Source organism: Condylura cristata, unplaced genomic scaffold (assembly GCF_000260355.1).
Source record: "Condylura cristata isolate star-nosed mole 26May11 unplaced genomic scaffold, ConCri1.0 scaffold00004, whole genome shotgun sequence".
NCBI classification, from domain to species: domain Eukaryota; kingdom Metazoa; phylum Chordata; class Mammalia; order Eulipotyphla; family Talpidae; genus Condylura; species Condylura cristata.
The window spans coordinates 62,874,140-62,890,827 of record NW_004567105.1 but is presented as its reverse complement, the minus strand read 5'-3'; the positions used below and the strand labels follow the sequence as shown (position 1 = coordinate 62,890,827).

The window sequence follows — 16,688 nt, the reverse complement described above, 5'->3', positions numbered from 1 at the left end:
AGTGCCTCTCCTTACAAGAACCACCCTCCAGACTCAGGAGGAGTCCCAAACACACTTTCACAGCTACTTACGTGGCTCTACACAAGCCAAGAGCAGGGAGGTCATCCCACCCACCTGAGGGGCAGAGTTCAGGGCATCTGTAGCTAAACCACCTGTACCATATGTACCATACCCAAGCCCACTCTGGGGAGAAGCAGGTTTACCAAGGAAGGACAGAAAAATGGCTATTATCCTGCCCCTCAGCAGATAACTGATTCATCAAGGTGTGTGTGTGTGTGGGGTGAAGCCAGAGTGGTATGTGCCTCCACTGAGCCCTGCATCCTCCAGATATTCACTCTCATCACAACCTATGCACTGTACCACCACCCTTCCCTCTGAAGTCCAAGCTCACTGTCAAAGGAGGTGATGAGAGGTCAGGGAATCAAACATCAACCAAGCAAAGTGTCTGGAGGGAAGACGGTCAATGTCTTTCCCTAGTCAGGAGTTATATAAAGGGGAAGCCATCTGCCTTTCTTTTGAATGACCTACGGACTAAAGTTCCAAAGTCCACAGCAAACAAGACCTCAGGTCCACTTCCTCTGCTCTGTAATGAACATGCAAGTTGACCTCAACCCTGAGTAAAACCCCAATAGTCCAAGCTTGCATACACCTATATCAACCATGGCACAGATGGGAAACAAGATCTGTGATAAATTCCACTCTCCAGTATTAATTTTGGACTTCACACACCTATGGCCACCACCCCTCTTTTCTTTCTCTGGTGCTATCACTGTACACAAATACACTTAACTTTTAAAGAACAAACTTATCAAGTTCTTTAATTGATTTTATTTTTTACATAAAAAGTTCAGTAAAAATTGAATAAAGTAAAGTGATTTTAAGCAGTAAATCAATCTTATCAACATAGCACAAGGCTGGCCAAAACCACAAGGCAGCCTGCTTTGGAGTATTTACATGATACAAATTAAACCTTGCAGGAGAACTTAAGCAGTCCTTACAAAGTCTTCCTGTGATCCTAGCATGTAGAGGCTAAAAGCAAAACAAAAAACAAACAAAAACCGAGAAAAAACAAACAAATTATTTTCAATATATTCACATATACATTAAAATATAATACAGATCGTCAGGGTAAGGGGCCTTGGGGGGGTGTTTGGGGGGGGAGGGGGAGGGATGCGCATGGTCTGTGCGCTGACAGCACCGCCAAAGAGGAGACCCAGGTTTGAGAGTGGGGTCAGGCCTGGCCAGGTTTTAGCAGGAAAAGTCTTCCCTAAGCCCTTGCCTCTGATGGCCTCTAACCACACCCCAACATCTCACAACCAGGGATCGTTATTGTATATGAAAGCTAATTTTTGTGGCTTTCAGTTGAAATCTGCAGGTTTCCCAGGGTGTTATGTCATCAGTAGCACAACCCTGATAGGGGGGTGGGGCAGAGAGGGCCCACAGGAGTTCTCCCCAGAGCCTGTCCTACCTAATCACCCGTCCTCCCACCCAGGGGCCCAATAAGTCACTCTAGTTCAGTGTCCTCTTTGGGTTTGTAAACTGCCCCAAACTTCTGCATATACTTCTTAATATACTCCTTGGTTTTGTGTTTCACATTCTCATTGCACTCCAGGTCCTCAGGATTCTTACAATACTTCAGCTCCTTATTCATAACGCCGTGAGTCAGCTGTTCAGGGCACAAAAAGAGAGATTACAATCACCAATCAGAGTAGAAATGATATGAGGGAGAAGATCAACCTACAGCCTCAGGGTCCTTCTCACCAAGACTGTGAGTTGAATAAGGGTGGTACTTTAGAGAAGGCTGGTGCTGGGATCACAGAAAAGGAAACCCAGTGCTAGCAGTTTCTTAGAGACCTACTATCCTCAAACAGGGTGCCACTTTCTCTTCCTAAACCTTCATCTTTCTAATTTTCCAGCCAAGGGAAGTGACACAGAAAATCCACATTCTATAATGAAAACGGCCTCTTAAAAGGTACATAGTTTGCCTAAAACACAGTCAGACCATAAATGGGGGGTGTACCTTGCGAGCTAGGTGTTTGAAGTCTTCAGTTGTGGTTATTCTTCCCACTTTACAATCAGGTTTTCGGTAAGGGTTCAGGCACTGGACAATGAACTGGGACATCTGCAGGTAAAGAGAACAAACTGCTCAACGGTCCAGAGTTGTACAACAGCCCTTACTTGAAATAATTAGGGAAGACAGCAAAGTAGAGGCAGTCAATCCTCCCTTTTCTCTTGTTCCAGTTGACTGGTCTGGACAGAAGAATGTCAATATCTTGGTGGAATATAAGAGAAAAGGATCTTGAGTCATCCCTTAGAAAGAGAGTTTTTGGATGAATTTAGTAAGCCTGACAAAGAGCAGCAGATGAAGGGATCCAGAACAGAATTCACTGCTGAATCTCATGGAAGCCTGAGGTTTCAGCTAACAAATCTCATGCCCTAGGCTCAAAGAGATTGTAGCTAAGTTCTCTGGTCTCTGAAGGCAGGGCAGAGATGGCATTTCAGTATAATAGGATCAGCCACCCTAGGACACAGATATTTTGCTGTTGAAAGTTACTTAGGTTCTGTAAGTATCCATACTCTAGCAACATGAAGCAGCTGGAAGCACAGTATGACAGCGGGTGAGAGAAGATCCAGGACAGGACCCTTTTCAATATACAACTTCCAGTGTCCTCCTGAACTGTCTCTATAGTATTATATCCTACCCAGTGATACTCAAAACAAACTCCAGGCATAGGAAGCAATGTTAGTAATAGCTACTTTGTCAGGGAACAACCTGAACAAGTTCAACCTACCCCTGAAATTCAGTGAACTTCCAGACTTTCAACAGGCAAGATTATAACAATGGGTAAACTGCTGGTTAGCTGAATGGAATCATCAATTATTTTATAAGGACAGCACAGAGATAATAAGAAAATATGCTTTATCCCTAGGTAAGGCTTCCACCAAAAGGTTTTCTGTGCTTTCCTAGCCTCCATCCATATTTTCCTTCAATCTAGTTCCCTAAATACAGTCCAGTATTTCACTATACCCAACTTGAAAAACCTTGCAATGGTTCCCTATAACTCAGACACACAGGCCCTACCTCACACAACCTGTGCCAAAGCCACAGACTACCTACAATTTCCTGTAAGTGACAATGTTTTCTTTTGCCTCTGTATATTCTGCCTGAAGTTATTTCCCTCCTCATGTAGGGCAACCTCAAGCAGCAGATGGAGGTACTGTAGTTGAATTCCTATATCTGATACCTGATTCCGGAGAACTTCCTGACAGATTATCATGGGATAATCTTTTATACATAAATACATGTATAATACATATATATGAAAGAGAAATGGACTTTTAAGACAGATGGTCTGACTTCAAGTTTACTGTCAAGAATTTGCCCTCTTTGAGTCTCATGAGTTACTCCACTTGTATTTGAGGAATAAAAATTCTTATCTTGCACTATACATCAGGGCTGTTGTGGAGATGAAATGAGGTAATGGATAATGAAAGTGCTTACCCCAATCATAAAGGATGATACCATTGCCCTCACATAACATCATCATCACAGTCAAACCACAGAAGCAAGGAAACATCCTGTAGTCTAATATTACAAGTAGTTAGGCACCCTCTAGAAAAAGGGTGGACACAATCACTACTTGCAGATGATATGATAGAGAGAAAAGAATTTCATGTTCATGGATGGGGAGGAGTAACAGAATTAAAATGGTCATCTTACACTAGGGCAATATATAATTCAATGCAATCCCTGTCAAATTCCCGATATTTTAAAAATAGAACCAAAAATCCAGAAGAAGAAAAATGAAGGTATCACATTACCAGACTTCAAACGATATTAGAAACTGACAAAACAGCATTCGACTGAAATAAAACACACTTGGATGAATGGAATAGATTTGAGAGGCTACAAATAAACTGACAGACATAATATATGACAAAGAAGCCACGACCATACAATAGAGAGAGAACAATCTCTTCAACAAATGATGTTGGGTGAACGTAACAGTCACATGTGTAAGAATGAAACTGGATCATTTTCTAAACCCATACACAAGAATACATTCACATTATTTTTAAGTTCTGGATATGAGGCTTGAAACCATAAAACACATAGAAGAAAATTTAAGTGATACATCACTGGGGAACCCAACTCCAATGGCAAAGAGAAATAAAAGCAAAAATAAACAATGAGACTAAGTCAAATTAAAAAGTTTCTGCACAGAGAAAGGAAATAAATAAAAAGACAGCCTAATGGTAGAAGATATATGCACCTCAGCCTTATGAAAAGAAGTTAATATACAAGGCACACATCTAACACAAAAACTTTTCAAGTGAAACCCTCCAGAAATGAACAATTTAGATAGAGGATATCCAGAAAGTACATGAAGATGCTGATTTTTACCTATCATTAGGCAAATACAAATCAAAACTATAATGAAATATTATCTCACACCTATAAAAATGGCTTACACTGAAAACACTAGTAACAAGTACTGGTGTGGGTGCAGAGAAAGGAACCCTCTGCTGGTAGGAATGCAAATAGGTGCGACAATTTTGCAAAACAGTAGTTTCCTCAAAAAAATAAAATATAAACTACCATATGATTCAGCAACCCCATTTCTGAGTATCTATCCAAAGAATATGAAATTAACTCAAAGAGTTATAGGCATTCCAATGTTTACTGCAGTATTATTCACAATAGCTAACATGGAAATAGCTTAAGGGCCTACAGATACGTGACTACACAAAGATGTGGTATACACACACAATGAAATAATTTAGCTACTTAAAAAAGAGACAAATTTTGCCATTTGCAGCAAAATGGAAGGAACGCAATGCGATTATGCCAAATGAAGTTATGTCAGAAGGAAAAAGACAAATATTGGATTATTTCACCTATGGGGGAAACAAAGTATATGAACAGATTAAAAAAAAGAAAAAAGAAAAAAGAAAAAAGAAATGAGCAAACAGGACTCAGGTTTAAGATCACAGGGCTTATTGTCCACATGCACCCAACCTTACCTCTTTTCTGAATACTTCTTTGCTCTTCTTAGCCAGTTCACTGGAGGTGTCTGCTTCAGCTGTCTTAGGCTTTTTTGAAGTCTAGAAATGGAAAATATAACAGAGTTGATATGAGAGATCAGGTCTTTTCCCCAGATGGAATGCCTATTAGGATCCTAAGTAGAAATACCTTGGAGTCCATTTAGCTACTGTTACACTCTCAGCTCATGTTTCAATCTCCTATGTCCAAATAATATAAGTGGCAAGTCATTGATAATACTGTTTATTAGACTTAAATGTGTATGAAAATCACATAGGGATGATGCTTAATTTCAGATTCTAATCCAGGCATGGATAGTGACTGAAATTCTCCACTTTTTTTTTTTAATATTTAATTATTTACGCATATGAGAACTGGTGTGCAGGCCAGAGGTATCACCAGAGACAAGAGAAGAGAGCAGAACATACAGATCTTCTGAAATATACTGCTCAGGGGAGCAGCAAAGACAGGAGAGGTCTGCTGCTCCATGTGGTTCACCTCCCTGGCCAGGGACTAAACTCATGCTGCAGTGGCTGCTGATAGCTTGAAAGTACTGTCTTTTACCACTGCACCACAAGGGAGGCCTTGAAATTATCCATTTCTAATAGGGGATGCCCGGTCTGCTAGCTGGTAGCAGATTTAACTATTACATAGCTCATGAAAACGACTCTAATCCCACAGTCAACCCCACAGAATTTCCCCTCTTCTCCCTAAAGAGATTTCTAAAAGGTAAGTCTGTCATGTCACTGCACAAACCACTTCAATGATTTCCCAGCATCTACAAAAAGAATGGAGGTTCAATTCCTAAAAATGGCACATAAGGCTGCCCATTTACTTTACCCCAATTTCTAAGTTCCTACTTTGTGCTTGGTTTTATTTTAGAAATCTAGATTTTCCGGGCCCTCCCTGATGGTGCAACGAGTAAAGATGTAAGACTGCAAGCTAGCCACAGCTGCTTCAGTGTGAGTTCAATCCCCAGCCCCAGAGGTGACCCACACGGCACAGCAGACCTTTCCTGTCTTGCCCACTGCTCCCCTTAGCAGTGTACTTTGTTGATCAGCCTGTTCTGCTCCCCACTCTGTCTCTGGTGAATCCTCTCACTGCCCTTGCACCTCTGGCCTGTTCTATATGCATAAATAAATAAATCTTAAAAAAAAAGAAACCTGGATTTTCCAACACAAGGCTTTTGTTTTTAAAGAAAAAGTTTCTCAGTCTTGGTACTACTGATATTTGGGGTCAGTTCTTTGTTTGGGGAAGGCCTGTTCTATATGCATTTTGAGACATTAAGTGGCTTCACTGGTCTTTACCCACTAGAAGCAGCATCCCCTCAGTTCTAATAACCAAAAATGTCTGAATATTACCAAATGTCTACTGAGGAGCAAAGTGACTCCTGGCTGAAAGCTTCTCTGTGTTAAAAGATTAATAGTATTTAATTCCAGCAAGAAAAGTTATGATAAAAAGAGAACAGATGAATAGAGACTAAGGGCTTTTCAAATTTTTCCCCCCACATTACCATACATTTTTATCATATAGATGCCATAGCCCCAAAGCACTAATTACACATGTAATTATCCAGAATACCAAGGGGAAAAAATTCCAGCACCACATTTCTATTGACCCTAGAGAATGACAGGTTCACAGTGATTTAACTTAAATGCATATGTGTTCTAAGTTATAAGAAACACATGTGTAAATCACACTCACCTTCATGGGGTTTTCATCATATGTTGGAGTTCCCAAGTCCATCTCAGCTTCATGCTCAAGACTGGCATCATCTCCTGGGCTTTCCCAAGTAGGAGGATCCCACTGAGTCTGCCTAGATGAAGAAAAGAACAGCCATGCTGTCATACCAGAAAACAGTAAACTCTGGCACAGGCATTTTGTTACTATATATACATAAAATACAACATGCACTAGACATAGAGTAAGTCAGGTCCATGAAATATATTCTTTGATATTTTTTGATATTTTCCCAGCAGCAATGATTCTATCCCAAAAATATGACCCTTCATTATTTAGCCCATTACATATCTATGGTCATTGACATGGCAAGATGTACTGGGTATTAAAGAGAACAGTAAAACCAAACATTCTATTTCTCACCTGGTTTTTAATGTCCTGAAAATCAGATTCAGAAAACCTAAAAAGTATATAGGGTATGTGCCTGCCTATACCACCCTTCTCTTCTCTACAGGTGAAGTGATCAATTAGTGATTATTACTTTCTTCTTATATATAGTTGTGCCCCTTTGGTTTAATGACCAGTAACATGAAAAAGATATAATTTAAAACTTCTGCCTTGGGACTTCCTGGTGGTACAAGGTGTTAAGTTGCAGCACTATGAAGCTATCTGCACAAGTTTGATCCCCAGCCAGGGAGATGACCCACATGGAGTGGCAGACCTCTCCTGATCCGCCTGCTGCTCCCCTCAGCAGTGTATTTTAGTCAGTCTGCCTGCTCTGCTCTCACTCTGTCTCTGGTGAATCCTCTCACCCCCCATACCTCTGACCTGTACCCCAGTTCTTTATGCACCAATAATAAAAAAAAAAAGTCAAACGCCTCAGAAAGGCTAATGACATATCTGGGATACCAATCTTGCCTGCTTTTCTACCATTATCTGTAGTCAGCAATATTAAAGGCACTTAGTGTCAATCAGTTTTGTGGATGATTGTGAAAACAGGTTTACCTCTGACCATTGGAACTAATTTAAAAGTGAGTTAAAGATTTCTACTATAATTGAAGAACAATTGACAAGCAATATGGGTTTTATGGAAAGTGAACAGAGAGGGAGGTATAACACTCTTAGATGCTAAAGAAAACCTACAGGGGAAAAAAAGAGATGGAAAAGGCACACACATAAATAAGAAATACAAACTTTTCTATTTTGGGCAAGTGATTTTAAAAAATGTGTGATGATACTTAAAAGTTGCTATGGTATTAGGAAAAGAAATTCTGGTTAAATTTGCAGACACTGATCTTAAAAATCACTGTCTTTTCAGCCAGCCACATGATGACAGTTTATTTTTTTAGTCAAATCTATTTGTTTTCTTATATTATTGTTCATTTTTGTACAGAATTTCTCTCCTTACATGTAGATTCCACAGTTTTCCCACCACGACATTACTTTGTTCTCTTCCCTTCCCTGTTGTGACACTTCTCCCTTTCTCTTCCCTCAGATCTAGGGTACCTCAGATCTATGGTAGCTTGCAAGTTTGTGGTAATTTGTTTTATAGGAATAAGAAAGGTCTTTCTAAATACAAAGCATAAAACAAAGTGATTTAATTGTATAAAATTTTAAATGTTTTTATGTCACAAGACATTACAAACAACAAATTTTGCTGACCCCTGCAATAATGTATAAGTAAACATTAAAAATGATGCAGTTCTATATTAATTTATAGGCAAAGTTCTATAGATTGGTAAATAAAGACGATGACAAAACACACAACTTAACAATTCACATGAGACTGGATTTTTTTCCTCACTCCTGCCTTTTCCTTTTCTTTTAAAGTTCTATTTATGCATACAAGAGTTGGGGTGTAGGCCAGAGGTGCGGGGCAGTGAGTACAACAGGAGAGGTTCACTGCACCATATGGGTCACCTCCCTGGCAAGGGATTGAACTTGTGCTGCAGTGGTTGTGAATTGCTTCATAAGTGTTGCGCTTTAGCCTGTTGTGCCACTAAAGAGGCCCCAAGATTATATATTGATGAGTGTACATGTGCACCTATACAAACATATAAAGCTATCTGTCTAAAAAATATGTGCTTAAAAGATAAATTGGGTTTTTTTTACATCGTAGGAGTCATCAAACTACAGCTCAAGGGACAAATTGGGTCACTGTGTGCTTTTGTAAATAGAGTCTATGTTTATGTATTGTGCCACTCACTACTCCACAGCAGTGGCAGAGATGTGTGATTGTGAGAAACTGTTTGGTCAGGAAAGCCTAACGTATTTATTGTTTGATCTTTTGCAGAAAAGGATTGCCCATGCTCTCTGATACTATAATGTTAGATGAAGTTGTCATCATTTATTTCAACTCCTTAGTTTTCTCCAAGTGTCTTAAAGATGAAAAATATATCAAACAAAACTTAAAAGGACCAAAATCTAAGGTATTAAAGACATAGTATTAAATATGTAATTTTGGAAATCCAGCAGCCCTTAAGCACAATGGACAGTTAAGGACAAGTCTGTATAAATGTAAACCTTCCCTCACAGTGGCAACTTTTTTGGCCAATAAAGCTGATTTGGGAATGACCATACAGCCCCTCTTACCTTGTTATCACATGATAGTAGTAAATCTTCCCTTCTGGATCCCTGGCTGTCTTCCAGTTGGGAGGTAAAACGATGGTTTTTGGTTTGGGGGGAGAAGGGGGTGGCAGATCCAGAAGATTATTTGTCACGACCATTTCAGGCTAGAAAAGAAGCACGCACACATAAGTTCTTGATTAGCGACATCTCTAAATATGGCTGAAAAGGGAAAAAATACTCTACTTACGCAATATGTAAAAGTAAATCCCACCCCTTTTTTTAACCTCTTCAAATCAAAAGACAGACACAATCTGGGAAATGATCAGGTACTGTGTGTATGAATAACTCTTGAGAATTGTCAGAAAACTGATGGTTAATCCTAAATTCACCATTCAAGAGATCAAATTAAAAAATAACCAGCAGTTATTATCTAGAGCAGTATTGTTTTTAGCCTTAAAAAAAAAAAAAAGGGCAATGCTCAACGGAAATATAGTGACCATTTGGATACTGATCCAGTTCAATAGACTTCAGCTATATCTCTAAAAAAAAAAGTCTAAAAAGCAGAAAGGACAGAATGTTAACATTTATCCATTATATATTATTTTCTGTATGTTTGAACCCCTTAACTGTATTTTTAAAAAAATTCACATTTAAAAAAAAACTTCAATATCTCACAACTACTGTGAAGAACTGAATTGTATTTCCTTCTAATATATATTGGAGCCCTAAAACCCCAATATAACTCTATTTGGAGAGAGGTCCTTTGAAGAATTAACTAAGGTTAAAATGAGGTCGTTAGGGTGGTACCCTAGCCCAATAGGACAAATGCCTTTATGAGAAGCGGAGACATCAGGGACCATGCACAGCGAAAAGGTTATGTGAAAACACAGCGAGAAGGCAGTCATCACCAGTCTAGGAAAGATGCCCCAGGAGACACCAAAATTGCCAACACCTTGATCTTTCAGACTATGGCATTGTAACAAAATAAATTTCTACTTTTAAACCAGTAAGTCAGTGGTCCGGTGATAGCAGTTCCAGCAGAATAATAATACAACACAGTAAGAATATGCACCTTATTGTTTTATATTTACGTCAACTAACACATAATTGTACTAGCTCTAGTGTTGTTTGAGCAGTTAAAGTGGAACCTGAGATCCTCAGCTTATATAAATGAGAATTATAAGCAAACTTGAGTCTTTGAGCACCTCTGTTTTGGGTATGTTCTCCTTAAACCCTACTTCAAGTAGGTGTCCCCTTATGGGCCCTGATTAAATTCCTCCACTCCACAGTCCTCTAGTCCTAAATTTCTTTGTCACTTAAGAGGTAGTCTAAATCACCGGCTATTAAATAATGCCCCTACTTGAGAAAGATTCTTTCCTTTCTCAAATACTTTATCTGTACTTTTTAGAAGACTAAATTTGACTACTTTTAAAGAAGAAAGGAATCTTATTCATGTTTGTATTCAAAATCTCAAGAAGAGTCCAACTCATAGGAAGCCTTAAGTACCTTCTGTAAATACACATTGTCTAATTTCCCAGTTATTTAATGTACAGTCTTTTTACTTTATTGCCACTATCTTACTTGTCTAAAGTCACCATCACAAGCTGGACTGCTGACAATATAGGAACTGCCAGTTTCCTAAATTGCTAATCTGACCATGTCATTCTCCTCTTTAACTTATTCTAATGCTAACCTCCTATTTCCAACTGCATCCAAACATAACATTTTATGAAGACTTCCCCCATATCCTACATATGCTGGAGAATACCAAGTTTCTCTTAATATATATATTGTACAACAAAGAATGGCATTCAAATCTAGACCCCTACTCCATGGAAGAAAATACAGTATCATATTCTAGGACTCCATAAATAATAGCAAGGTTAGAAATTCACAGCAAAATATAAAGATACAAGTCCAAGAGTTTCAATGCAAATAAATCATGGAAGCAAAATATACCATGATTAACATAGCTGTAAATTCCACAATATTAAAAAAATTGACAAGCCAGTTGAATAGCACTCCCTCAGGGTACCTTTGCATTTGAGTGAAATTGGTGACTAAGAAAATTAAAATGACCAACAACAAAAAAAATCAAAACGCAACTGGGGAAAAAAAGCTTAACCTAAATATAAGGCAGGCAATCAATGAGAGTTTTATCAAATGAACTATTTCTTACGGGTTGTAAGGGCTGAGGCTGCCCTGGCGCAACTATTGTAGTCACAGCTGCAGCTGGTTGTACCACCACTCCTTGTGGATGAGATGCGAAAATCTGCTGTCCCTGGATGTACTGAAGACTTGGCTGTGCGTAACTCTAAAACATACAATGAAAAATGTCACAGTTTATACTTTTCTAGCTCTAGAGAAGCAGTAATTGACTGCTAAATTGGCATAATCTTACTAGAAGATACAGTCATTTAAATTTTTTTTTTTACTTCTGGTATGAATATTTGAGCACAAATGTGTAAAACAATCTTTTGTTTCAAATACAAGTTTCTTTTTGAATAACTCCTATTCGTTTACTTACTTTGTAAAAAGAAAACATTTGGGATGGGGGGGTGAGGGTTCATGAAGGCTGTCCAATTGTTTGGCTTCCAATGAGATGAAAAACAAAAAATCAACTGAAGTGCTGTTCTTAGGATATCTACTCCTCTTTTCTGAGTCTTTCTATTAGTAACTTCTAATTACTAACAGTTTATTTTGACCACAAAAGGTCAAAGGAGATGATTCACACTAAAGATAGTAAGAACATGACCAACCTTTAAACTAATTTTTTATGGCTTTTTGCTAACATAATTCTTTCCCAGACCGGAGAACTTAATGTACTTGAAATTATTACCATACACCGATTTATACAAGAATGATTTTTCACATGTTATTTCATTAAGTCCTGACTACTAGTAGAGGTAGGTTACTTCCCTCATCTGAAATTATAGAAGTATCATGATCAAACCTACTCTGGAATTATTTCTCATTAATATAAAGGATGTTTTTTTTTTAAAAAAAAGCTAGCAAGAAGCCTTGAAAAACAATCTTACTGTCTTAAGAAGTGATACTGTAAAGGGGCTATATAGTAGATAGGTATCCTGTACAAGAGGGCAGATTTTGATACTATGGACTTAAGTTCTATGTGGTAAAATGATTCATAAGCACTATGATAGTCAAAATGCAAAATATATAGTAATGTCAAATGATAGCAGAAAAGATCTAAAGAGTCTGTATACAGGCCAATGTAGCCATCTAGATTTCTAAATGAGTTATTACTGCAGGGACAGAGGAAAGGAGAAAAAGAATGCAATACTTGATTCAGCATAGTGGAAGAGCTAACAACACAGATCACAATGTTAACTGTCAATACAGAATAATCAGAATAGTATCACCACCAAGTGCTGAGAGAAAAATGTATATATATTAGAAATGCTTTCATCTTGGGGCATTTGGGGCCAATATGGGAAATCTGTACAACATCAAATACTATGTAGAAACAAGTATTATCTCCCTATTTAATTCCTGTTCCAAATCCTATACTCTGGTTAAATTAAAAACGTCTTTTTTTTTTTTAAAGATTTTTTTTTTAAATTTATTTGTGCATACAGAACTGGGTACAGGCCAGAGGCTCAGGGGCGGTGAGAGGCTTCACCAGAGACAGAGTGGGGAACAGAACAGGCAGATCGACAAAGTACACTGCTGAGGGGAGCAGCGGGTGGGTCAGGAGAGGTCTGCCACACCATGTGGTCACCTCCGGGGCAGGCGGGAATGGAACTCGTGCTCAAGCGGCTTTTAGATTCTCAGTGCTGTGCTTTAACCCGCTGTGCCACCAGGGAGGGCCAAAAAAAAAAAGTCTTTTTTTTTTAAGATGTATTTATGCAGAACTGGGGTACAGTCTAGAAGTGCAAGGGCGGTAAGAGGATTCACCAGAGACAGAGCAGGAGCAAACAGGCAGACTGATGAAGTACACTGCTGAGAGGAGAAGCTGGTGAGATAGGAGTGGTCTGTCACACCATGTGGGTCACCGACCCGGCCAGGGATTGAACTGGTACAGTGGTGGTTGTTGACAGTTTTGCAATGCTGCACTTTAACCCGCTGTGATAGTAGGGAGGGCCCTAAACTGAGCTCTATTCTATGATCACCAATTTATTTGGAAATGAGTGTGAAAGAGCCAGACACATGGAAGGAAGCATTCTGGGAGGATGGATACAAGAAGCAAGTTATTGTACATGTGGTGGGGTGGGGGGAGGTAAAGAGATTAGGAGGGAGGCTAAAGCAGATCTGCTGGTATTCCTGATTCTAAGCAGAAAGTGTTACTGGGAGGTTGAAGAAGACAGTAAACTGACAAATTTTTCCAGTCCAGGATGCTGAGCACTGACACTATAATGAATCCAGACCTTAGTATTTTTCCGACCCTAATCTAATCCAACATCAAATTCTGTTGGCTATTTAAAACACACACACATGCACATGCACACAAAATCCGATCAATCTTGTACTTCTACCATTCTAGCAAGTAAGGAAACTGTTGAATAATCTAGGCCAAGATAATCTGATCACTTGTACTAGAAGAGGCTCCAAATTTCACCTATTTCTAAAATGCAAAGATTATTTTTAAGGATAACAATTTATCACCAGGGATGAATGTAATATGTACTGGAAATAATTCTTAAGTACCAAAACCACCTGAACAGTATTAGGACTCTGGGCTGTAAAAATATGCAAGACAGTAATATTCATTTGGAGTTACAGAGTCGGAAACTCAAAATGTCAAGAAATAAAAGGAGAACGAACATTTCTCAGGGTTCTGTATTATCATTCCAAACCAGCTGACAATCACAAGCCAATGTCAAAATCAATGACAATTCAAAGAGGAAATTGGCTTGTGGAATATCAAAAAATGTGTATACCTGTGAGATATGTCTAAATAGCCATGTGCCAGACAAATATATTTTCTGGGAGAAATCTGTAAAGGATTGTCTCTACCCTTCAAGTGACTCTAAATTACACAAAAGATTAACTTCTCAAACATAAATCCAGCATGAAAGTATTTTTAAAATGTTAGTTCCAATGGTAATTACAAGAGTAATCTAACAAAGTCCAATGTTTTAGAGCAGAAAACATTCTGTTTTGCCCCCACTTCTAAAGGGGATAACTGTTCTGCCCCCACTTCTAAAGGGGATAACGTCACTATAACTTTTTATATATGTTATCACACTTTATGTGAACAATCAGTCTAAGCACTTACATTTTGAATGAGATTTGGTACAACTTTGTAAGAAGTCACTCATTAATGTCACAAAGTAATTATAAACCATGTGGCCTCAGTAAAATTGAGCTTGTATGTTTAATATACAGCTGTGGTCAAAAGTGAAAGTGTCACTTTCTGATAACATGTCTGCTCCAAATGTGAAAGATACTACAGAGACACACACACACTTATATTAAATTATATGCCACTCTACTTTATTGTCAAGCTTACCATATCAAGCAAACTCTCAACAGGCCATAGTGGTGTGGTTAATACTAGGCTCAACAAAACAGGCTGTAAGGTCTCCTCTTAGAGGTCAGATCTTTGGACCAACATCAGATAGATGATCTTCAATATCTGTATCTCACAGCTGGTTATATCACTACTCTTTCAGTATTAAAGCAATTATAATTAAACATTAAGTGGAGGGGTACATTAAATCTGTCATTATTAATATCCATCATGGTATGTAAACCTCAACCACTCTGACATATGCTACTCATTTTATAAATGAGAAAAACTACAACTGAAGAATATTAGTGCTAGTCTCCAGAACATACAGGAAATGATGGACTAAGATTCAAGCCCAACATAATATCTGATCAAATTATCTCATTGAAAAGGGGAGGATAGTCTGGACCATCCTAGTTCATTTACCTACCATCCTATTTCATTTACCTATTACTCTAGTACACATAAACTAGACTGGGGGCGGGGGTGGTGGTGGTCAATAAATAACTTATTGGTAGGAACAGACTGCAAGTAAAAAATGTGATGCCTGAATCTTTTAAGTATTATGACTTAACTCTGGAGAAATCTTTTGCCACTGAGATGGAGAAAATAGATTCTACTTTATAAACAATCATATGACTAGTACTAGCTGCTGTTTAGACTCTTAATGCCTAGATTAAAACATATACATAGGGAGTAAGAATGAGAAACAGCAGACCACTTTTCTTGTAGTGGTGACACATTTTCAGGGAAAAACAAAACTAATGACTTGGTTCAGTAAAAATATGGCAAGACACAGCAGATATTAGAACCCAAGAAACATGTGTTTTAGATCCTTAATACTCTACAGTAGAGTTTAACATACAAAAAAGTATATAGTAAGACAATAAAATACCTGATGACAAATAATGTCAATTTTCTTAAAGCCTTACTTAGCAATATAACATTTATTTAAAGCCAAACATGACAGGGGTAAAAACAATAAGTATAATATTCAGTGTAGTGCTATTTGTTAAGTTAGAAAAAAGAACTTCGAAAATAAAAAGAACTTTGAATTTAACTGATTACTTGAGGAAAATGACCTCATAAGCAAATGGAATGTTAAATATATGTATATTTACATACACACAAGTAATTCAGAAAAATGGCTATGAATCATGTTAAGCACAAAACCATGGAATAACACCCTTCAAATTTTCAATATTACAAATACACAAGATATATAAATGTGATGAAAGATTGAAAGCATGAAAGCAGTTAACAATTAAGGTTGTTTTTTTTTTTTAAAGATTGATTTATTTATGCATATGAGAACTTGGGTACAAGCTAAAGGTGCAGGGGTGAGAGGATTCACCAGAGGCAGAGTGGGGAGCAGAACAGGCAGATCAACTGAAACACACTGCTGAGGGGGCAGTGGGTGAGACAAGAGAGGTCTACTGCATCATGCAGGTAACTCCCTGACCAGAGATCAAACTTGTGCTGAAGTGGCTATGGCTAGCTTCATAGTGCTATGACTTGGCCCTATGAGCCACCAGGGAGACCCAACAATTAAGGTTTTGAGAGTTAAAATAGGACACTTTGTCAAGGCCATCTGAGCGTCATCATCTTGATCACAAAAATACTAATAGAAATCATTCACCAATTCTACAAAGGCATCTGAGCAAATTTTTGAGTCACTGTCATCACAACAATACTAGTAAAAATCATTCATCAATACAATTATGTGGACAGGTGACATCCTTGGAAGATTCTACCATCCACAATAATTCATCTTTGAAGAGTGAGGAGGCGTAATGGGAGAGATACAGGAATATGGTGAAGATAGTGCTTCTTGTACATTCATTACTTTAAAACAAAATGTAATACCTAACAAAACTTCATAGAGGCTGGACCTAGACTGAAAAATGAGCAAGTCATTCTGAACTC

The 16,688-nt window shown here is 38.1% G+C and overlaps 1 protein-coding gene across 1 annotated transcript in view; it reads right to left on the bottom strand.

The window, feature by feature from the left end:
• Positions 1–785: 785 nt before the first annotated feature.
• SETD2 (SET domain containing 2) overlaps positions 786–16,688 on the bottom strand; it is a 90,644-nt gene continuing 74,741 nt past the window's right edge. Inside the window, exons 16-21 of the mRNA XM_004676234.2 lie at positions 11,472–11,606; positions 9,317–9,456; positions 6,749–6,860; positions 5,026–5,106; positions 2,021–2,122; positions 786–1,666 (exon numbers count right to left, since the gene is read on the bottom strand). Coding sequence (XP_004676291.1) covers positions 1,505–1,666; positions 2,021–2,122; positions 5,026–5,106; positions 6,749–6,860; positions 9,317–9,456; positions 11,472–11,606 — 732 coding nt within the window. The 3' untranslated portion in view covers positions 786–1,504. The remainder of the gene's footprint in view (positions 1,667–2,020; positions 2,123–5,025; positions 5,107–6,748; positions 6,861–9,316; positions 9,457–11,471; positions 11,607–16,688) is intronic.